At 34.9% G+C, this 25,496-nt stretch overlaps 1 protein-coding gene across 1 annotated transcript; it reads right to left on the bottom strand.

Annotated features, from left to right (window-relative positions):
• Positions 1 to 4,288: 4,288 nt before the first annotated feature.
• MAFA (MAF bZIP transcription factor A) lies at positions 4,289 to 7,961 on the bottom strand. The gene has a single exon (XM_056522896.1). The coding sequence runs from the start codon at positions 7,311 to 7,313 to the stop codon at positions 6,447 to 6,449; it is 867 nt and encodes a 288-aa protein (XP_056378871.1). The 5' UTR covers positions 7,314 to 7,961; the 3' UTR covers positions 4,289 to 6,446.
• Between the last annotated feature and the right edge of the window lie 17,535 nt (positions 7,962 to 25,496).

The raw sequence follows: 25,496 nt of genomic DNA on the forward strand, positions 1-25,496 counted from the left end.
ACAGATAACACAGTGATAACTCTCTGAGTACAGATAATATATAGATGTGACCTGCAGTCCTATGTAACACCACAGATAACAGTGATAACTCTCTGAGTACAGATAATGTATAGATGTGACCTGCAGTCCTATGTAACACCACAGATAACACAGTGATAACTCTCTGAGTACAGATAATATATAGATGTGACCTGCAGTCCTATGTAACACCACAGATAACAGTGATAACTCTCTGAGTACAGATAATGTATAGATGTGACCTGCAGTCCTATGTAATACCACAGATAACACAGTGATAACTCTCTGAGTACAGATAATGTATAGATGTGACCTGCAGTCCTATGTAACACCACAGATAACAGTGATAACTCTCTGAGTACAGATAATGTATAGATGTGACCTGCAGTCCTATGTAACACCACAGATAACAGTGATATCTCTCTGAGTACAGATAATGTATAGATGTGACCTGCAGTCCTATGTAACACCACAGATAACAGTGATAACTCTCTGAGTACAGATAATGTATAGATGTGACCTGCAGTCCTATGTAACACCACAGATAACAGTGATAACTCTCTGAGTACAGATAATGTATAGATGTGACCTGCAGTCCTATGTAACACCACAGATAACACAGTGATATCTCTCTGAGTACAGATAATGTATAGATGTGACCTGCAGTCCTATGTAACACCACAGATAATGTATAGATGTGACCTGCAGTCCTATGTAACACCACAGATAACAGTGATAACTCTCTGAGTACAGATAATGTATAGATGTGACCTGCAGTCCTATGTAACACCACAGATAACAGTGATAACTATCTGAGTACAGATAATGTATAGATGTGACCTGCAGTCCTATGTAACACTACAGATAACAGTGATAACTCTCTGAGTACAGATAATGTATAGATGTGACCTGCAGTCCTATGTAACACTATAGATAACAGTGATAACTCTCTGAGTACAGATAATGTACAGATGTGACCTGCAGTCCTATGTAACACCACAGATAACAGTGATAACTCTCTGAGTACAGATAATGTATAGATGTGACCTGCAGTCCTATGTAACACCACAGATAACACAGTGATAATTCTCTGAGTACAGATAATGTATAGATGTGACCTGCAGTCCTATGTAACACTATAGATAACAGTGATAACTCTCTGAGTACAGATAATGTATAGATGTGACCTGCAGTCCTATGTAACACCACAGATAACACAGTGATAACTCTCTGAGTACAGATAATGTATAGATGTGACCTGCAGTCCTATGTAACACCACAGATAACACAGTGATAACTCTCTGAGTACAGATAATGTATAGATGTGACCTGCAGTCCTATGTAACACCACAGATAACACAGTGATAACTCTCTGAGTACAGATAATGTATAGATGTGACCTGCAGTCCTATGTAACACCACAGATAACAGTGATATCTCTCTGAGTACAGATAATGTATAGATGTCACCTGCAGTCCTATGTAACACCACAGATAACAGTGATAACTCTGAGTACAGATAATGTATAGATGTGACCTGCAGTCCTATGTAACACCACAGATAACAGTGATAACTCTCTGAGTACAGATAATGTATAGATGTGACCTGCAGTCCTATGTAACACCACAGATAACAGTGATAACTCTCTGAGTACAGATAATGTATAGATGTGACCTGCAGTCCTATGTAACACCACAGATAACACAGTGATAACTCTCTGAGTACAGATAATGTATAGATGTGACCTGCAGTCCTATGTAACACCACAGATAACAGTGATAACTCTCTGAGTACAGATAATGTATAGATGTGACCTGCAGTCCTATGTAACACCACAGATAACAGTGATAACTCTCTGAGTACAGATAATGTATAGATGTGACCTGCAGTCCTATGTAACACCACAGATAACACAGTGATAACTCCCTGAGTACAGATAATGTATAGATGTGACCTGCAGTCCTATGTAAGACCACAGATAACACAGTGATAACTCTCTGAGTACAGATAATGTATAGATGTGACCTGCAGTCCTATGTAACACCACAGATAACAGTGATAACTCTCTGAGTACAGATAATGTATAGATGTGACCTGCAGTCCTATGTAACACCACAGATAACAGTGATAACTCTCTGAGTACAGATAATGTATAGATGTGACCTGCAGTCCTATGTAACACCACAGATAACACAGTGATAACTCTCTGAGTACAGATAATGTAGATGTGACCTGCAGTCCTATGTAACACCACAGATAACAGTGATAACTCTCTGAATACAGATAATGTATAGATGTGACCTGCAGTCCTATGTAACACCACAGATAACACAGTGATAACTCTCTGAGTACAGATAATGTAGATGTGACCTGCAGTCCTATGTAACACCACAGATAACAGTGATAACTCTCTGAGTACAGATAATGTATAGATGTGACCTGCAGTCCTATGTAACACCACAGATAACAGTGATAACTCTCTGAGTACAGATAATGTATAGATGTGACCTGCAGTCCTATGTAACACCACAGATAACACAGTGATAACTCTCTGAGTACAGATAATGTATAGATGTGACCTGCAGTCCTATGTAACACCACAGATAACAGTGATAACTCTCTGAGTACAGATAATGTATAGATGTGACCTGCAGTCCTATGTAACACCACAGATAACAGTGATAACTCTCTGAGTACAGATAATGTATAGATGTGACCTGCAGTCCTATGTAACACCACAGATAACACAGTGATAACTCCCTGAGTACAGATAATGTATAGATGTGACCTGCAGTCCTATGTAAGACCACAGATAACACAGTGATAACTCTCTGAGTACAGATAATGTATAGATGTGACCTGCAGTCCTATGTAACACCACAGATAACAGTGATAACTCTCTGAGTACAGATAATGTATAGATGTGACCTGCAGTCCTATGTAACACCACAGATAACAGTGATAACTCTCTGAGTACAGATAATGTATAGATGTGACCTGCAGTCCTATGTAACACCACAGATAACACAGTGATAACTCTCTGAGTACAGATAATGTAGATGTGACCTGCAGTCCTATGTAACACCACAGATAACAGTGATAACTCTCTGAGTACAGATAATGTATAGATTAGATAGATAGATAGATATGAGATAGATAGATATGAGATAGATATGAGATAGATGATAGATTGATAAATAGATAGATATGAGATAGATAAATAGATAGATATGAGATAGATAAATAGATAGATATGAGATAGATAAATAGATAGATATGAGATAGATAGATCCGCACTGCACTTTTCGCTGTACACACAATTTTGCTCCATCATCCAACTTGCACATTCTAAGTAACTTGGATGATTTTCTCAGTCCTGCAATAATACAGAATATAGCAGCAATCTGGGAGGGGGGGTGTAGTTGTTAACCCCTTTAGTGCCCGCTCATTAAGGACATTCAGCCCCCTCCCCCCTCTCGCCGTTACACGCTACACACAACAGTGAAACCGAGCGAAATCTGTCAAATATTTAATTAATGTACAAAAGATCCCAGAACGGGAGAACACAACGGCAGCACGGAGACCCCCGAACAACTCCCCCTCTGATAAGTAATTAGTATAAATAGTTAAAAAAATTGTTCTATTGAAATGTTTTTACATTTACAAAAATAAATGACTCCTTAGAATAGAATAGTAACAAAAAATAAGAAAAAACAAACAGAAAAGGTGACTTTTCCAATTCTGTTCCGTCCTCCTCCGTATAGGACGACCTGCAAATCCCTGACAGAAAGTTATTGTCTCCAGGAAATATAGAAGGATTTCTAAACAAAAAAACTATAAAAAGCCATAAAATTCTGATGAAAAAGTTAGAAAATGTTGTTGAAAAAGTTTACTATCTCGTGTGTCTCAACTAAAACTAGAAAAGGCTGAATATAATAATATAGATGTAATAAGGAGCAAACAATCTGGAAAACGTAAGAATCACCAGATGTCGCCTTGTTACATTTAAGTTTATTTTATAAGTTTTTCTATAATGATACAATTTACATTCTCTTCTAACGATTACGGAAAGTCTAATAAATCCCCGAGGAAGCTGCCGGATCGTCACACAGAGGACGCCGCGCCTGTCACAGGAGCTTTTTCCATATTGTCGATTTTTTTAAACAAATTTTTATATAAAATTTCAATTTCCTTCAATATTTTAATTTACCAAATTGAACAGAATTAAACCCAATGAATAAAATTCGAGAACAAATGAAATTCCGTCAATGTGTCTTTATTTCATGTGCTGAGATAGAAATATCTGAACGAATCCTCAATTAAATAGAGATGAAAAAAACAGAAGAAAAAAAATACAACGAGGGCGAAGAGGAAATCCAGAAAATATTTCTCCTCACAAACTCCCTAAACAAACAAACAGAAAATAACATTCTCCCCATATGGAAACAAGGTTACAATGTGCTTCATTGACTGAAAGAAATTCCAAATTGAAAATTCCAAATTGAAATAAAAAAAAAAATTTGCTAAATTTGTTTTTGTTTTTTTTGTAACAATAGTTTAACACAAAAAAAAACATGTAAAAACTCTGGATTTATCTTTAAGACTTTTCTCTTTTATTTTGTAACATTTACCACAGTCAGACCTGGAGCAGAATATACAAAAAAAAAATGGACTCTGCTAAATTATTATTATTACTTTTTTTTTTTTTTTTTTAAGATGAAACATTAAAAAACTCTAAGTTTTCAAAACTCAGGCCTCGAAAAAAAAAACGCACAAATCATGGCTCAATATCCATCAGGAATTCCTAAAAACGACCCCGGCTTCTGCTGATTCGGGACACCTGCGTTTGTTACACCTTGACATGAAGCATCGTTTTTCAAAATTCATTTTTATTTTTAGATTTTTTTTTTCTATTTTTTCATTATTTTTTGTTTGCAGAAATAATTCACATTCGCATAAAGAATTTAAATAACATTTGTTTCCCAAGGGTCAATTATAATTTTTTTTTTAATCATTATTATTATAATTATTATTATTTATAAATAAGACCGGTGCATAGAATACAAAGCAGCCCCCAAATATTTCATGAATATATTACTCTGTGGGCCCCGGAGGGTCTCTTAGAATGTACGATTATGACTGAACCTTGTAACAGCATAGATCATTTCTGTAAATCTCTATAAAACAACCCTATGACGTCTCCCATTGATTCCTCTATATAGTGCATTAAGCTTTCAACCCATCCACGGTAATTGACTTAATCATTTAAATATTATTTGCATGCTAATTTACATACAAACTTTTCCTTAAGACTTTTATGTTTTCATTTTTTTTGTTTGTTTTTTTGTGTTTTTTTTTTTACAGAATTTTTTAAGTCACTTAAATCAACAAGCAAAATATAGGCTCAGAAGAGAGAAAAAAAGGCAAATAACCAACTAAATTCTACGATTCTGTACAAATGGACACCTTAAATAATAAAGAATAATAATATAATATACTCTGTCTGGCTCAGGTTCAATTAAATAATAAAATATAGATGAGGGAAAAGGGGACAAGGGAAGTAAAGACTGTTCATTCGCTCAAATCAAATTCGTTTTTTTAGTTTTTTGGAAGTCTCAAGATAGAAAGACATACTTGGTGAATTATTTTGAAATTTTTGTTTTTGTCCCATGTTGTTTTAAGTATTTGTTTCCCGACTGGCATTTTAAGAGAAGGAGTCCAAGGAAAGGGAAGTTAAGACTTTCGAGTGTCTGGATCATTTACAAGATGCACAGTTTTCTCAAAAACAAAAAATAAACAAAAAAGGTTTGTGAACCTGGGAGGAAACAAGCCGAGGAGAAAAGAAAGACAAACGAATGGTACAATCTACATCGTCATGCATCCTTGTCTAGTAGAAAAGGGGACCTCACATTGCCATACATGACCTGCATGCAGGATTTTGCTAAAAAGTCTAGTTTTTGTATTAATACCCATAGAAATTGAGTTCCTTGGATGGTGTCTGGTCGGACGGTTCTTCACCAGTCCTGAAGGTTCTTGTCGTCCTCTTCTTCACTGATCTCCTGGTATTGCTCTGCACGGTTTCGGACTCGGGTCTAACGTATGAATTTGACCAAAAAAATTAAGACTTCAGTTCTGGCTCAAAAAGCAGTCCAGTTATAGAGGAGACATAAGTCCTGCCTAAATAAAAAATAAAATAAATAAAACAACTGTCCATCTCAGTAATATCCTATATACAAGTCACTGTAAGACGTGAGCGGTCACATCAAGGAGCCGGGAGATGTCTCCTACTGTCTGTCCCGATATACGGTGGTGGTGGAGTAAATGCATTGCTGGATACAGTCGATAAATAATGTAGAATTTACTGTATTTGGCTACAAGTTCTTTACCTCTATGTACAAGGAGTCTGGGTGCTCAGGGGGGCACAGAGTTCACATGAAGAAGTCTGCCGAGCCTTTGCCGGGGTTGGGCTGTTGCGGGGACTCTCTGGCTGTGAAGCTTCTGCTTGCCAGCTTCTCGTATTTATCTTTGTACAGATCCCTCTCCTTGGCCAGCCGGGACACCTCTTGTTTAAGTTGTTCCACTTGGCTCTGGAGCTGACACTTCTCTGTCTCCAGGATGTGCCTCTGCTGCACCCTTTTGTACCTGCACGACTGGGCATAGCCTCTGTTCTTTAAGGTCCTTCTCTTCTGCTTGAGACGTATGACCTCTTCCTTGCTGAAGCCCCTCAGCTGCCGGTTGAGCTCTCTCACGGACATGCTGACCAACTGCTCATCGGAGAACCTTTCTTCCAGCCTTAGATGGTGGTGGTTGTGGGTGTGCAGGTGATGGTGAACTTGGTGGTGGTGACCCGATGGTGTCATCTCATCCCCTGGATAATGTTGACCCCTGAAGCCATCGTAGCCTTGGTGGTGGTGGTGATGTGGGTTTCCTATCAAAGCCTCCACGGCATCTTCAGGAGTCAAGTTGAGGGCTTCAGGGTTGATGTGGTGCTGATAATTAGACATCCAGTACAGGTCCTCCAGTTGGGGCTTATTGGCAGCGTTGGGGTTGTTGGGGTTCACGTTGGGTTGCCCCCCAGGACTTGGGGCGCAGAAGCTTGGCGAAGAGGGCACCGAAGAACAAGGGGTGCTGATCGGAGTGGAAGACAATGATCCTGGTGGCAGGCGGTGGCAGAACCTCTCGGCTTCTGGGGGTTCCTTCTTGACCTCAAATTTCATCAGATCGAAATCGTTGACGTACTCAATGGCAAGAGGGCTGTTGGGCAACTCTGCGCTCATAGCCAGATCAGAGGCCATCTCAGTCCATATAAGAGTTGTCACTGTCACTGCTTACAATTTAGGAGCTCCACGCCCCCTAGATGGTGCGTCTGTACCCAACAGCCTGCAGGAGGATGAGCCTTCTTGTGGGATCTGTCAGCAGCTGGCTACTACACTCCAGTCACAGCCCCCAGCCCCTCCGTTCTGATAGGGGGGTGCAGGCAATGGGATAAAGTCTTCTGCAGGGTCCAGGTGATGAGATGTGGGGTGCTGCAGGATCCAAGCGATGAGATGTGGGGGGCTGCACAGTCCAGATGATCAGATGAGGAGGGATGCAGGGTCTTGAGCGGTGGTTAAAGCTGACTATCAGGAAGTTTGCAGAACAGGGTCAGCTCTGCTGCATGCTCCTCTGGTCACCCTCCAGTCCAGGCTTTAAGATCAGGGCTCTGCAGATTCTCTCTCTCTCTCTCTTGTTTAGAAGGAAAGTTGCTTCTCCTGAAGTTTGCAGAGCAGCATGTGTGCATGTGCTACTCTGCTCAGCTGCATGCTCTGCTGTTCTGCATGCTCTGCTGGGTGTCGTGCATGCTCTGTGTGCTCTGCTGCATGCTCTGCTCTCTCAGGACCGTGTATACTGACAGCATCTGCCGCCTGCTCAGCCTCCCCAGCCCCTGGTTGCTGTTTGCAGGGTCGCAGCCTACGCTTCTTCTGAAGGCTCTTAGGAGCACTCTGCCCTTTAACAAGGCAACATGCCTGGCCACACCCTCTTAGGTGTGGGGATCCCGGGCCTGGCCAATCACAGCCCCCCATAGTACTTTACATTTACATATCAGTGTAGAAGGGGCTGTCAATCTCCCGGAGGGAACAGCTGGAAGGAGAAAAGAAGAGCAGGGGCCCTCTAGTGGCTGCAGGCTGGTACTGCGCATGCACAGGTAGAACCCAGGATTATCCTCCTCCTCATCATCATCATCCATAGTTCCTTTACACTCCCCTATCAGCCAGAGCCGCCTGATTCATGAATACAATGACAGTATTACAGTGAAGACTGACACTGGGGAAGATAGGGAACAATGTGACTCTACATAACAAAACTAAGGGCACTGCAATGGCGGTCCTCATGAGTTGTCAGTGGGAGCCTAAATGCACGACTATGCAAGGGATTTGGAGCATTGCATCAGAAAATGGAGCTCTGACTGCTCTAATACATAGAAAGGACTCACCAGGGTTGGGCCGCTCACCCCACAGGGATCAGTCTATCCTGGTTCTGGGGTCCCCGGGCCCCTACGTTGCTCTCTGGGCTCACCCTACAGGCATTGGTCTATCCTGGTTCTGGGGTCCGCGGGCCCCTACGTTGCTCTCTGTGCTCACCCGGCAGGCATTGGTCTATCCTGGTTCTGGGGTCCGCGGGCCCCTACGTTGCTATCTGTGCTCACCCTGCAGGCATTTGTCTATCCTTGTTCTGGGGTCCGCGGGCCCCTACGTTGCTATCTGTGCTCACCCTGCAGGTATTGGTCTATCCTGGTTCTGGGGTCCGCGGGCCCTTACCCTGCTATCTGTGCTCACCCTGCAGGTATTGGTCTATCCTGGTTCTGGGGTCCGCGGGCCCCTACCTTGCTCTCTGTGCTCCCCCTCATCGTACGGTTCGCTTGTTGTTTTCTGTCTGATAAGAGGGTCGAGGGTCCAGACGCCTAGAGCCATTGTTGACCAAGTAAATATTGAGACGTCTCGGGTTATAGACGATAAATTCTTCTTATCTCCCTGTTCTTCAGACCCCAGAGGTGTCACCGGGGGCAAAAACTTACTTCATCCCTCTCCGCAGTCTTTAACCCCTTCCTGGCGTCGCTGTTGGGCATTATTTCCCGTAACCAGTTATACGCATACGGCGCAGAGGTTTAACCCCTTAGATATGATGGTCAATACCATCTCACCTTCTATGCCAGTGTTTCCCAACCAGACTTACTCCAGCTGTTGCAGAACTACAACTCCCAGCATGCCCAGACAGCTGTTGGCTGTCCGGGCATGCTAGGAGTTGTAGTTTTGCAACAGCTGGAGGCGTCCTGATAGGAAATTACTGCAAATATCCTAGGTTTTCAAACTGTGGACCTCAAACTGTTGCAAAACTACAACTCCCAGCATGCCCGGACAGCCAACCCCTGTTCTTTTTTTCAATTCTTCTCAATGATAAAACTAGGAGAAAGTTTTTCCATATATTATATGTACCAAAATGGTGACATAAAAAATACAACTCCTCCTGCAAAAACTTCACCAGTACAATAAAACATAATGGTGCAAAAAGAGAGAAAAAGTACAGCGTCCTGAAACCCAAAACAGGCCACGTCCTCAAGGGGTTAAAAAAAAAGTCTTAAAACCAAAAGAGATGGCGGACGTGGAGATCTCACGCCGATCAGATGAACGATCAAAACAGTCGCCACCGCGAGGAAAATCACAGAGAAAAGGACGAGAGCAAAATATTCTGAGAAGAAAGTAATAAAATAGTAATAAAAGAGTAATAAAAGAGTACCAAATAGTAATAGGATAAGAAACACAGAAACAAAACACACAGCAGCACAGTAAGAGTATAAAATACACAGCATAATTATAGATATAATAGTATCACATAATAGTATAATATCCATATAGTATAGTAACAATAAATAGCAGCACAGTGTAGTAGTAATAGTATCATATAATAGTATAATATCCATACAGTATAGTAATAATATATAGCAGCACAGTGTAGTAGTAATAGTATCATATAATAGTATAATATCCATATAGTATAGTATAGTAATAATATATAGCAGCACAGTGTAGTAGTAATAGTATCACATAATGGTATAATATCCATATAGTATAGTAATTATATATAGCAGCACAGTGTAGTAGTAATAGTATCATATAATGGTATAATATCTATATAGTATAGTAATAATATATAGCAGCACAGTGTAGTAGTAATAGTATCATATAATAGTATAATATCCATACAGTATAGTAATAATATATAGCAGCACAGTGTAGTAGTAATAGTATCATATAATAGTATAATATCCATACAGTATAGTAATTATATATAGCAGCACAGTGTAGTAGTAATAGTATCATATAATAGTATAAGATCCATATAGTATAGTAATTATATATAGCAGCACAATGTAGTAGTAATAGTATCATATAATAGTATAATATCCATATAGTATAGTAATTATATATAGCAGCACAGTGTAGTAGTAATAGTATCATATAATAGTATAATATCCATACAGTATAGTAATAATATATAGCAGCACAGTGTAGTAGTAATAGTATCATATAATAGTATAATATCCATACAGTATAGTAATTATATATAGCAGCACAGTGTAGTAGTAATAGTATCACATAATAGTATAAGATCCATATAGTATAGTAATTATATATAGCAGCACAATGTAGTAGTAATAGTATCATATAATAGTATAATATCCATATAGTATAGTAATTATATATAGCAGCACAGTGTAGTAGTAATAGTATCATATAATAGTATAATATCCATACAGTATAGTAATAATATATAGCAGCACAGTGTAGTAGTAATAGTATCACATAATGGTGTAATATCCATATAGTATAGTATAGTAATAATATATAGCAGCACAGTGTAGTAGTAATAGTATCATATAATAGTATAATATCCATACAGTATAGTAATTATATATAGCAGCACAGTGTAGTAGTAATAGTATCATATAATAGTATAATATCCATATAGTATAGTAATAATATATAGCAGCACAGTGTAGTAGTAATAGTATCATATAATACTATAATATCCATATAGTATAGTAATAATATATAGCAGCACAGTGTAGTAGTAATAGTATCATATAATAGTATAATATCCATATAGTATAGTAATAATATATAGCAGCACAGTGTAGTAGTAATAGTATCATATAATAGTATAATATCCATACAGTATAGTAATTATATATAGCAGCACAGTGTAGTAGTAATAGTATCATATAATAGTATAATATCCATACAGTATAGTAATAATATATAGCAGCACAGTGTAGTAGTAATAGTATCACATAATAGTATAATATCCATACAGTATAGTATAGTAATAATATATAGCAGCACAGTGTAGTAGTAATAGTATCATATAATAGTATAATATCCATATAGTATAGTAATAATATATAGCAGCACAGTGTAGTAGTAATAGTATCATATAATAGTATAATATCCATACAGTATAGTAATTATATATAGCAGCACAGTGTAGTAGTAATAGTATCATATAATAGTATAATATCCATACAGTATAGTAATAATATATAGCAGCACAGTGTAGTAGTAATAGTATCACATAATAGTATAATATCCATACAGTATAGTAATTATATATAGCAGCACAATGTAGTAGTAATAGTATCATATAATAGTATAATATCCATATAGTATAGTATAGTAATAATATATAGCAGCACAGTGTAGTAGTAATAGTATCATATAATAGTATAATATCCATACAGTATAGTAATAATATATAGCAGCACAGTGTAGTAGTAATAGTATCACATAATGGTGTAATATCCATATAGTATAGTATAGTAATAATATATAGCAGCACAGTGTAGTAGTAATAGTATCATATAATAGTATAAGATCCATACAGTATAGTAATAATATATAGCAGCACAGTGTAGTAGTAATAGTATCATATAATAGTATAATATCCATATAGTATAGTAATAATATATAGCAGCACAGTGTAGTAGTAATAGTATCACATAATGGTATAATATCTATATAGTATAGTAATAATATATAGCAGCACAATGTAGTAGTAATAGTATCATATAATAGTATAATATCCATACAGTATAGTAATTATATATAGCAGCACAGTGTAGTAGTAATAGTATCACACAGTAATATTGTAATATCCACAGATAATTTTATAGAGAATAGTATAGTATCATAGGATACAGTATAGTAATAGTATCATAGGATACAGTATAAAGTATAGTAATAGTATCATAGGATACAGTATACAATATAGTAATAGTATCATAGGATACAGTATACAGTATAGTAATAGTATCATAGGATACAGTATACAGTATAGTAATAGTATCATAGGATACAGTATAGTAATAGTATCATAGGATACAGTATACAGTATAGTAATAGTATCATAGGATACAGTATACAGTATAGTAATAGTATCATAGGATACAGTATACAGTATAGTAATAGTATCATAGGATACAGTATACAGTATAGTAATAGTATCATAGGATACAGTATACAGTATAGTAATAGTATCATAGGATACAGTATACAGTATAGTAATAGTATCATAGGATACAGTATAGTAATAGTATCATAGGATACAGTATACAATATAGTAATAGTATCATAGGATACAGTATACAATATAGTAATAGTATCATAGGATACAGTATAGTAATAGTATCATAGGATACAGTATACAGTATAGTAATAGTATCATAGGATACAGTATACAGTATAGTAATAGTATCACAGGATACAGTATACAGTATAGTAATAGTATCATAGGATACAGTATACAGTATAGTAATAGTATCATAGGATACAGTATACAGTATAGTAATAGTATCATAGGATACAGTATACAATATAGTAATAGTATCATAGGATACAGTATACAGTATAGTAATAGTATCATAGGATACAGTATACAATATAGTAATAGTATCATAGGATACAGTATACAGTATAGTAATAGTATCATAGGATACAGTATACAGTATAGTAATAGTATCATAGGATACAGTATACAGTATAGTAATAGTATCATAGGATACAGTATACAGTATAGTAATAGTATCATAGGATACAGTATACAGTATAGTAATAGTATCATAGGATACAGTATACAGTATAGTAATAGTATCATAGGATACAGTATACAGTATAGTAATAGTATCATAGGATACAGTATACAGTATAGTAATAGTATCATAGGATACAGTATACAGTATAGTAATAGTATCATAGGATACAGTATACAGTATAGTAATAGTATCATAGGATACAGTATAGTAATAGTATCATAGGATACAGTATACAGTATAGTAATAGTATCATAGGATACAGTATAGTAATAGTATCATAGGATACAGTATACAGTATAGTAATAGTATCATAGGATACAGTATACAGTATAGTAATAGTATCATAGGATACAGTATACAATATAGTAATAGTATCATAGGATACAGTATACAATATAGTAATAGTATCATAGGATACAGTATACAGTATAGTAATAGTATCATAGGATACAGTATACAGTATAGTAATAGTATCATAGGATACAGTATACAGTATAGTAATAGTATCATAGGATACAGTATACAGTATAGTAATAGTATCATAGGATACAGTATACAGTATAGTAATAGTATCATAGGATACAGTATACAGTATAGTAATAGTATCATAGGATACAGTATACAGTATAGTAATAGTATCATAGGATACAGTATACAGTATAGTAATAGTATCATAGGATACAGTATACAGTATAGTAATAGTATCATAGGATACAGTATACAGTATAGTAATAGTATCATAGGATACAGTATACAGTATAGTAATAGTATCATAGGATACAGTATACAGTATAGTAATAGTATCATAGGATACAGTATACAGTATAGTAATAGTATCATAGGATACAGTATACAGTATTGTAATAACATATAGCAGCACAGTGTAGTAGTAATAGTATCACACATAATAGTATAATACCCATAGTGCACAGTAGTTATAACATGTAGCAGCACATTAACAATGTTATATATACAGATATAATAGTAATAGTATAATAGGATACTGTATACAGTATAGTAATAACATATAGCAGCACAGTAAGAGTATCACACAGTAATATTCTAAAGTACACAGCATAATAATATAGAGAATAGTATAGTAATAGTATTACATAATAGTAAAATATCCATAGGATACAGTATAGTAATAACATATAGCAGCACAGTAATGGTATAATATCCATATAGTATAGTAATAACATATAGCAGCACAGTAATGGTATAATATCCATACAGTATAGTAATAACATATAGCAGCACAATAATGGTATAATATCCATATAGTATAGTAATAACATATAGCAGCACAGTGCAGTATAAACAGTATCATATAATAGTACAATATCTATAGGATACAGTATAGTAATAACATATAGCAGCACAATAATGGTATAATATCCATATAGTATAGTAATAACATATAGCAGCACAGTAATGGTATAATATCCATACAGTATAGTAATAACATATAGCAGCACAATAATGGTATAATATCCATATAGTATAGTAATAACATATAGCAGCACAGTGCAGTATAAACAGTATCATATAATAGTACAATATCTATAGGATACAGTATAGTAATAACATATAGCAGCACAATAATGGTATAATATCCATATAGTATAGTAATAACATATAGCAGCACAATAATGGTATAATATCCATATAGTATAGTAATAACATATAGCAGCACAGTGTAGTATAAACAGTATCATATAATAGTACAATATCTATAGGATACAGTATAGTAATAACATATAGCAGCACAGTGTAGTATAAACAGTGTCATATAATAGTACAATATCTATAGGATACAGTATAGTAATAACATATAGCAGCACAGTAATAGTATAATATCCATACAGTATAGTAATAACATATAGCAGCACAATAATGGTATAATATCCATATAGTATAGTAATAACATATAGCAGCACAATAATGGTATAATATCCATATAGTATAGTAATAACATATAGCAGCACAATAATGGTATAATATCCATATAGTATAGTAATAACATATAGCAGCACAATAATGGTATAATATCCATATAGTATAGTAATAACATATAGCAGCACAATAATGGTATAATATCCATATAGTATAGTAATAACATATAGCAGCACAGTAATAGTATAATATCCATACAGTATAGTAATAACATATAGCAGCACAATAATGGTATAATATCCATATAGTATAGTAATAACATATAGCAGCACAGTAATGGTATAATATCCATACAGTATAGTAATAACATATAGCAGCACAGTAATGGTATAATATCCATATAGTATAGTAATAACATATAGCAGCACAGTAATGGTATAATATCCATACAGTATAGTAATAACATATAGCAGCACAGTAATGGTATAATATCCATATAGTATAGTAATAACATATAGCAGCACAGTAATGGTATAATATCCATATAGTATAGTAATAACATATAGCAGCACAATAATGGTATAATATCCATATAGTATAGTAATAACATATAACAGCACAATAATGGTATAATATCCATATAGTATAGTAATAACATATAGCAGCACAGTAATAGTATAATATCCATACAGTATAGTAATAACATATAGCAGCACAGTGCAGTATAAACAGTATCATATAATAGTACAATATCTATAGGATACAGTATAGTAATAACATATAGCAGCACAGTAATGGTATAATATCCATACAGTATAGTAATAACATATAGCAGCACAGTAATGGTATAATATCCATATAGTATAGTAATAACATATAGCAGCACAGTAATAGTATAATATCCATACAGTATAGTAATAACATATAGCAGCACAATAATGGTATAATATCCATATAGTATAGTAATAACATATAGCAGCACAATAATGGTATAATATCCATATAGTATAGTAATAACATATAGCAGCACAATAATGGTATAATATCCATATAGTATAGTAATAACATATAGCAGCACAGTAATGGTATAATATCCATACAGTATAGTAATAACATATAGCAGCACAGTAATGGTATAATATCCATATAGTATAGTAATAACATATAGCAGCACAGTAATGGTATAATATCCATACAGTATAGTAATAACATATAGCAGCACAATAATGGTATAATATCCATATAGTATAGTAATAACATATAGCAGCACAGTAATGGTATAATATCCATACAGTATAGTAATAACATATAGCAGCACAGTAATGGTATAATATCCATATAGTATAGTAATAACATATAGCAGCACAGTGCAGTATAAACAGTATCATATAATAGTACAATATCTATAGGATACAGTATAGTAATAACATATAGCAGCACAGTAATGGTATAATATCCATATAGTATAGTAATAACATATAGCAGCACAGTAATAGTATAATATCCATACAGTATAGTAATAACATATAGCAGCACAGTGCAGTATAAACAGTATCATATAATAGTACAATATCTATAGGATACAGTATAGTAATAACATATAGCAGCACAATAATGGTATAATATCCATATAGTATAGTAATAACATATAGCAGCACAATAATGGTATAATATCCATATAGTATAGTAATAACATATAGCAGCACAGTGCAGTATAAACAGTATCATATAATAGTACAATATCTATAGGATACAGTATAGTAATAACAAATAACAGCACAATTCAATAGAGAACACTATAGTAACCGTATATTATGAGAGGAATTATTAGAGTAATAATAGAGAAGCAAAATACTATGTATATTGTATAGTAACAACATACAGCAGTAGGGGGTAGGAGTAAACATAACATAACTATTAGACCCCGTTCACACCTGTATTAAGAAGATAAAATAACCCCTGGTGCAAAACACAGAAGAAGAAGGTGGAGAGAAGATGTTCTGGACCCGGCTCTATGGGCTACAAATCCTGATACCAAATACCAAGCGATAAACAGAAGAGGGAATGAGGCCTAAAGTGTAATATCCATGTAGGTATAATATATAGAATAGGTCAGCACATCATTATAGTATCATACAGTATAGTAAATATACAGCAGCACAGTGTGGCGGTAGTATAAAATAATAACAATCTTTATATAAAGTAAAGACATTATAGGGATCAGCAAAGTACGGTAATAGTAATTATTAGTATAGTCATAGTTACATAGTAATAGTATAGTAATAGTTACATAGTAATAGTATAGTAATAGTTACATAGTAATAGTATAGTAATAGTTACATAGTAATAGTATAGTAATAGTTACATAGTAATAGTATAGTAATAGTTACATAGTAATAGTATAGTAATAGTTACATAGTAATAGTATAGTAATAGTTACATAGTAATAGTATAGTAATAGTTACATAGTAATAGTATAGTAATAGTATAGTAATAGTATAGTAATAGTTACATAGTAATAGTATAGTAATAGTTACATAGTAATAGTATAGTAATAGTTACATAGTAATAGTATAGTAATAGTATAGTAATAGTATAGTAATAGTTACATAGTAATAGTATAGTAATGTGAATTCGGGTAGAAAAACAGACATGGTGCACATCTACAATCTTGTATAATGATCTGATTGCTTCTCAGCATAATATCAAAAACTAACAGGTTGTTACTATACATTTTTGATCAAAAAGTACAAGCCCACTCGCCACGTCAAGGCCACCTATTTTGAGTGGGTCCCTAACGTCCCTAGCATAAAATGGCGCAGCACCGAGCGGCGACCACCACCGCCGCGACACCAATGCCCACAGTGGGGAGCGACCCACCGGCAGAGCGGCCCCAATGCCACTCAAACCAGTCTTTGGGCCGCACCCCCCCGCAGACACGGCGCCACGGCAGTAACGGACACCGCACAGCACCACACCAGTGTGAACAAGGTGTAATGGCTCACTTACCATGCTCTCCCAGTCAGACTGGGAGGCTGCTAGGAAAGTAATAGTTACATAGTAATAGTATAGTAATAGTTACATAGTAATAGTATAGTAATAGTTACATAGTAATAGTATAGTAATAGTTACATAGTAATAGTAAAGTAATAGTTACATAGTAATAGTATAGTAATAGTTACATAGTAATAGTATAGTAATAGTTACATAGTAATAGTATAGTAATAGTTACATAGTAATAGTATAGTAATAGTTACATAGTAATAGTATAGTAATAGTTACATAGTAATAGTAAAGTAATAGTTACATAGTAATAGTATAGTAATAGTTACATAGTAATAGTATAGTAATAGTTACATAGTGATAGTATAGTAATAGTTACATAGTAATAGTATAGTAATAGTTACATAGTAATAGTATAGTAATAGTTACATAGTAATAGTATAGTAATAGTTACATAGTGATAGTATAGTAATAGTTACATAGTAATAGTATAGTAATAGTTACATAGTAATAGTAAAGTAATAGTTACATAGTAATAGTATAGTAATAGTTACATAGTAATAGTATAGTAATAGTTACATAGTAATAGTATAGTAATAGTTACATAGTGATAGTATAGTAATAGTTACATAGTAATAGTATAGTAATAGTTACATAGTAATAGAATAGTAAGAATTACATAGTAATAGTATAGTAATAGTTACATAGTAATAGTATAGTCATAGTTACATAGTAATAGTATAGTAATAGTTACATAGTAATAGTATAGTAATAGTTATATAGTAATAGTATAGTAATAGTTACATAGTAATAGTATAGTAATAATTACATAGTAATAGTATAGAAATAATTACATAGTAATAGTATAGTAATAATTACATAGTAATAGTATAGTAATAATGATATAGTAATAGTATAGTAATAGTTATATAGTAATAGTATAGTAATAATTACATAGTAATAGTGTAGTAAGGGTTACATAGTAATAGTATAGTAATAATGATATAGTAATAGTTATATAGTATAGTAATAATTATATAGTAATAGTATAGTATAATATTGATACAGCATAGTAATAACATACAGAACCTCCATATAGTACTAAACACAGACTCCATAGTCATAGTATAATATCATTATAGTAATAGTATAGAGAAAATAGTAATAAAATCACAGAGCAATGGTGTCATGTTCAGGAGAACAGTAAAGCAATTATATCACATAGTGCAAGTATAATATCCATGTAATGTTATATAGTCAGGAGGAGATAATAGTCCAGTAACAGTGTATAGATAGTAATGGTTATATAACATAGTGACATCGCAGTATAGTCAGAGTATTATAGGACTGGAGAGTTCGAGCATTTCCCAATATAATAAACCATTGCAGAGTGCAGGACTAGAGAGAAGAACAGTGATAGTGCAGTCTAGTGGTGGGAGAGAAGAGCAATAGGGATAGTAATAGTGCAGTACAGTGCTGTAATACTGTAATATAATCATAGTATAAAGAACTATAGATTATTGGGCAATACAGTGATGTAATAGTGTTATATAATGATAGTATAAAATATTATAGATAATAGTACAGTACAGTGCTGTAATACCGTAATATAATGACAGCATAAAGTATTATAGATAATAGTGCAGTACAGGCTGTAATACCGTAATATAATCATAGTATAAAGAACTATAGATTATTGGGCAATACAGTGATGTAATAGTGTTATATAATGATAGTATAAAATATTATAAATAATAGTGCAGTACAGTGCTGTAATACCGTAATATAATGACAGCATAAAGTATTATAGATAATAGTACAGTACAGTGCTATAATACCGTAATATAATGATAGTAAAAAGTATTATAGATAATAGTGCATCACAGGCTGTAAAACAGGACGGCAGTGAAGAAGCATTAAAAAGCTATAGAGAAAAATGAAAAATATGTAAAAAAATCCGATAAAATCTGCAAGAATAGAGACAGAAATACTCATTGCCAAAGAGAGTAAAACTATCCCCAAAATGTTCTTTAACTATATAAATAGCAAAAAGGTCAAAAATGAAAGTGATGGCGCTTTAAAAAATGATGAGGAAGAAATTATAAATGGGGATCAAGAAAAAGCAAATATACTAAACCAATTCTTCTCCACTGTATTCACTGAGGTAATGAAATGCCAGGTGAAATACAGCGAGATAAGGTAAACTCCTCTTTACAGGTCACCTGTCTAACCCAGGAAGAAGTACAGGTCACCTGTCTAACCCAGGAAGAAGTACAGGTCACTTGTGTAACCCAGGAAGAAGTACAGGTCACCTGTCTAACCCAGGAAGAAGTTCAGTGCCGCCTACAAAAAATCAAAATAGACAAATCATCAGGTCCAGATGGCATTCACCCCCTTGTAAGTAATGTAATAGACAGACCCCTATTTCTAAGGCTAAGTTTCCACTTGTTTTTTTTTCTGGCAGTTTTTGGAAAACTGCCACTGTGTTTTTTGAGCCAAAGTGTAAGTCCTTCATTTATATGTCCTATTCCTTTTGAATACACTTCTTGCTTTGGCTCAAAAACTGTCAGGAAAGAGGACAGTGCGCTGTGTATAGTAAATAACACAATAGAGGACAGTGCACTGTTACAAATGGATCTGGATAGGTTGGAGGTTTGGGCTGGGAAGTGGCAGATGAGGTTCAACACTGATAAATGTAAGTTAATGCACATGGGGGAGAAAAATCCGGGCTGGGATTATGTATTAAATGGGAGAACACTTGGGATGACTGACATGGAAAAGGATTTGGAGTCTTAGTTAACAGTTAATTTAGCTGTAGTGACCAGTGTCAGGCAGCTGCTGCCAAGGCATATAAAATCATGGGGTGCATCAATAGGGGCATAGATGCCCACGATAAGGAAATAATTCTACCGCTGTACTAATCACTAGTCAGACCACACATAGAATACTGTGTACAGTACTGGTCAGACCACACATAGAATACTGTGTACAGTACTGGTCAGACCACACATAGAATAGTGTGTACAGTACTGGTCAGACCACACATAGAATACTGTGTACAGTACTGGTCAGACCACGCATAGAATACTGTGTACAGTACTGGTCAGACCACACATAGAATACTGTGTACAGTACTGGTCAGACCACGCATAGAATACTGTGTACAGTACTGGTCAGACCACACATAGAATACTGTGTACAGTACTGGTCAGACCACACATGGAATACTGTGTACAGTACTGGTCAGACCACACATAGAATACTGTGTACAGTACTGGTCAGACCACACATAGAATACTGTGTACAGTACTGGTCAGACCATACATGGAATACTGTGTACAGTACTGGTCAGACCACACATAGAATACTGTGTACAGTACTGGTGAGACCACACATAGAATACTGTGTACAGTACTGGTCAGACTACACATAGAATACTGTGTACAGTACTGGTCAGACCACACATAGAATACTGTGTACAGTACTGGTCAGACCACACATAGAATACTGTGTACAGTACTGGTCAGACCACACATAGAATAGTGTGTACAGTACTGGTCAGACCACACATAGAATACTGTGTACAGTACTGGTCAGACCACACATAGAATACTGTGTACAGTACTGGTCAGACCACGCATAGAATACTGTGTACAGTACTGGTCAGACCACACATAGAATACTGTGTACAGTACTGGTCAGACCACACATGGAATACTGTGTACAGTACTGGTCAGACCACACATAGAATACTGTGTACAGTACTGGTCAGACCACACATAGAATACTGTGTACAGTACTGGTCAGACCATACATGGAATACTGTGTACAGTACTGGTCAGACCACACATAGAATACTGTGTACAGTACTGGTGAGACCACACATAGAATACTGTGTACAGTACTGGTCAGACTACACATAGAATACTGTTTACAGTACTGGTCAGATCACACATAGAATACTGTTTACAGTACTGGTCAGATCACACATAGAATACTGTGTACAGTACTAGTCAGACCACACATAGAATACTGTGTACAGTACTAGTCAGACCACCCATGGAATACTGTGTACAGTACTGGTCAGACCACACATGGAATACTGTGTACAGTACTGATCAGACCACACATGGAATACTGTGTACAGTACTGGTCAGACCACACATAGAATACTGTGTACAGTACTGGTCAGACCACACATAGAATACTGTGTACAGTACTGGTCAGACCACACATGGAATACTGTGTACAGTACTGGTCAGACCACACATGGAATACTGTGTACAGTACTGGTCAGACCACACATAGAATACTGTGTACAGTACTGGTCAGACCACACATAGAATACTGTGTACATTACTAGTCAGACCACACATATAATACTGTGTACAGTACTGGTCAGACCACACATAGAATACTGTGTACAGTACTAGTCAGACCACACATAGAATACTGTGTACAGTACTGGTCAGACCACACATAGAATACTGTGTACAGTACTGGGCAGACCACACATAGAATACTGTGTACAGTACTGGGCAGACCACACATAGAATACTGTGTACAGTACTGGTCAGACCACACATAAAATACTGTGTACAGTACTGGTCAGACCACACATAGAATACTGTGTACAGTACTGGTCAGACCACACATAGAATACTGTGTACAGTACTGGGCACCAGTGTACAAGAAAGATATAGTGGAGCTGGAGAGGGTCCAAAGACGGGCAACCAGGATAATACGGGGAATGGGAGGACTACAGGACCCAGAAAGATTATCAGAATTAGCGTTATTTAGTTTAGAAAATAGAAGGCTTAGGGGAGACCTAATAACTATGTATAAATATATCAGGGGACAGTACAGAGATCTCTCCATGATCTATTTATACCCAGGACTGTATATATAACAAGGAGGTGACCTAATAATATATATAATATATCAGAACAGTACAGAGATCTCTCCATGATCTATTTATACCCAGGACTGTATATATAACAAGGAGGTGACCTAATAATATATATAATATATCAGGACAGTACAGAGATCTCTCCATGATCTATTTATACCCAGGACTGTATATATAACAAGGAGGTGACCTAATAATATATATAATATATCAGGACAGTACAGAGATCTCTCCATGCTCTATTTATACCCAGGACTGTATATATAACAAGGAGGTGACCTAATAATATATATAATATATCAGGACAGTACAGAGATCTCTCCATGATCTATTTATACCCAGGACTGTATATATAACAAGGAGGTGACCTAATAATATATATAATATATAAGGACAGTACAGAGATCTCTCCATGATCTATTTATACCCAGGACTGTATATATAACAAGGAGGTGACCTAACAATATATATAATATATCAGGACAGTACAGAGATCTCTCCATGATCTATTTATACCCAGGACTGTATATATAACAAGGAGGTGACCTAATAATATATATAATATATCAGGACAGTACAGAGATCTCTCCATAAACTATTTATACCCAGGACTGTATATATAACAAGGAGGTGACCTAATAATATATATAATATATCAGGACAGTACAGAGATCTCTCCATGATCTATTTATACCCAGGACTGTATATATAACAAGGAGGTGACCTAATAATATATATAATATATCAGGACAGTACAGAGATCTCTCCATGCTCTATTTATACCCAGGACTGTATATATAACAAGGAGGTGACCTAATAATATATATAATATATCAGGACAGTACAGAGATCTCTCCATGATCTATTTATACCCAGGACTGTATATATAACAAGGAGGTGACCTAATAATATATATAATATATAAGGACAGTACAGAGATCTCTCCATGATCTATTTATACCCAGGACTGTATATATAACAAGGAGGAGACCTAATAATATATATAATATATCAGGACAGTACAGAGATCTCTCCATAAACTATTTATACCCAGGACTGTATATATAACAAGGAGGTGACCTAATAATATATATAATATATCAGGACAGTACAGAGATCTCTCCATGATCTATTTATACCCAGGACTGTATATATAACAAGGAGGTGACCTAATAATATATATAATATATCAGGACAGTACAGAGATCTCTCCATGATCTATTTATACCCAGGACTGTATATATAACAAGGAGGTGACCTAATAATATATATAATATATCAGGACAGTACAGAGATCTCTCCATGATCTATTTATACCCAGGACTGTATATATAACAAGGAGGTGACCTAATAATATATATAATATATCAGGACAGTACAGAGATCTCTCCATGATCTATTTATACCCAGGACTGTATATATAACAAGGAGGTGACCTAATAATATATATAATATATCAGGACAGTACAGAGATCTCTCCATGCTCTATTTATACCCAGGACTGTATATATAACAAGGAGGTGACCTAATAATATATATAATATATCAGGACAGTACAGAGATCTCTCCATGATCTATTTATACCCAGGACTGTATATATAACAAGGAGGTGACCTAATAATATATATAATATATAAGGACAGTACAGAGATCTCTCCATGATCTATTTATACCCAGGACTGTATATATAACAAGGAGGTGACCTAACAATATATATAATATATCAGGACAGTACAGAGATCTCTCCATGATCTATTTATACCCAGGACTGTATATATAACAAGGAGGTGACCTAATAATATATATAATATATCAGGACAGTACAGAGATCTCTCCATAAACTATTTATACCCAGGACTGTATATATAACAAGGAGGTGACCTAATAATATATATAATATATCAGGACAGTACAGAGATCTCTCCATGATCTATTTATACCCAGGACTGTATATATAACAAGGAGGTGACCTAATAATATATATAATATATCAGGACAGTACAGAGATCTCTCCATGCTCTATTTATACCCAGGACTGTATATATAACAAGGAGGTGACCTAATAATATATATAATATATCAGGACAGTACAGAGATCTCTCCATGATCTATTTATACCCAGGACTGTATATATAACAAGGAGGTGACCTAATAATATATATAATATATAAGGACAGTACAGAGATCTCTCCATGATCTATTTATACCCAGGACTGTATATATAACAAGGAGGAGACCTAATAATATATATAATATATCAGGACAGTACAGAGATCTCTCCATAAACTATTTATACCCAGGACTGTATATATAACAAGGAGGTGACCTAATAATATATATAATATATCAGGACAGTACAGAGATCTCTCCATGATCTATTTATACCCAGGACTGTATATATAACAAGGAGGTGACCTAATAATATATATAATATATCAGGACAGTACAGAGATCTCTCCATGATCTATGTATACCCAGGACTGTATATATAACAAGGAGGTGACCTAATAATATATATAATATATCAGGACAGTACAGAGATCT

Source organism: Hyla sarda, chromosome 5 (genome assembly GCF_029499605.1).
Source record: "Hyla sarda isolate aHylSar1 chromosome 5, aHylSar1.hap1, whole genome shotgun sequence".
Classification (NCBI taxonomy): domain Eukaryota; kingdom Metazoa; phylum Chordata; class Amphibia; order Anura; family Hylidae; genus Hyla; species Hyla sarda.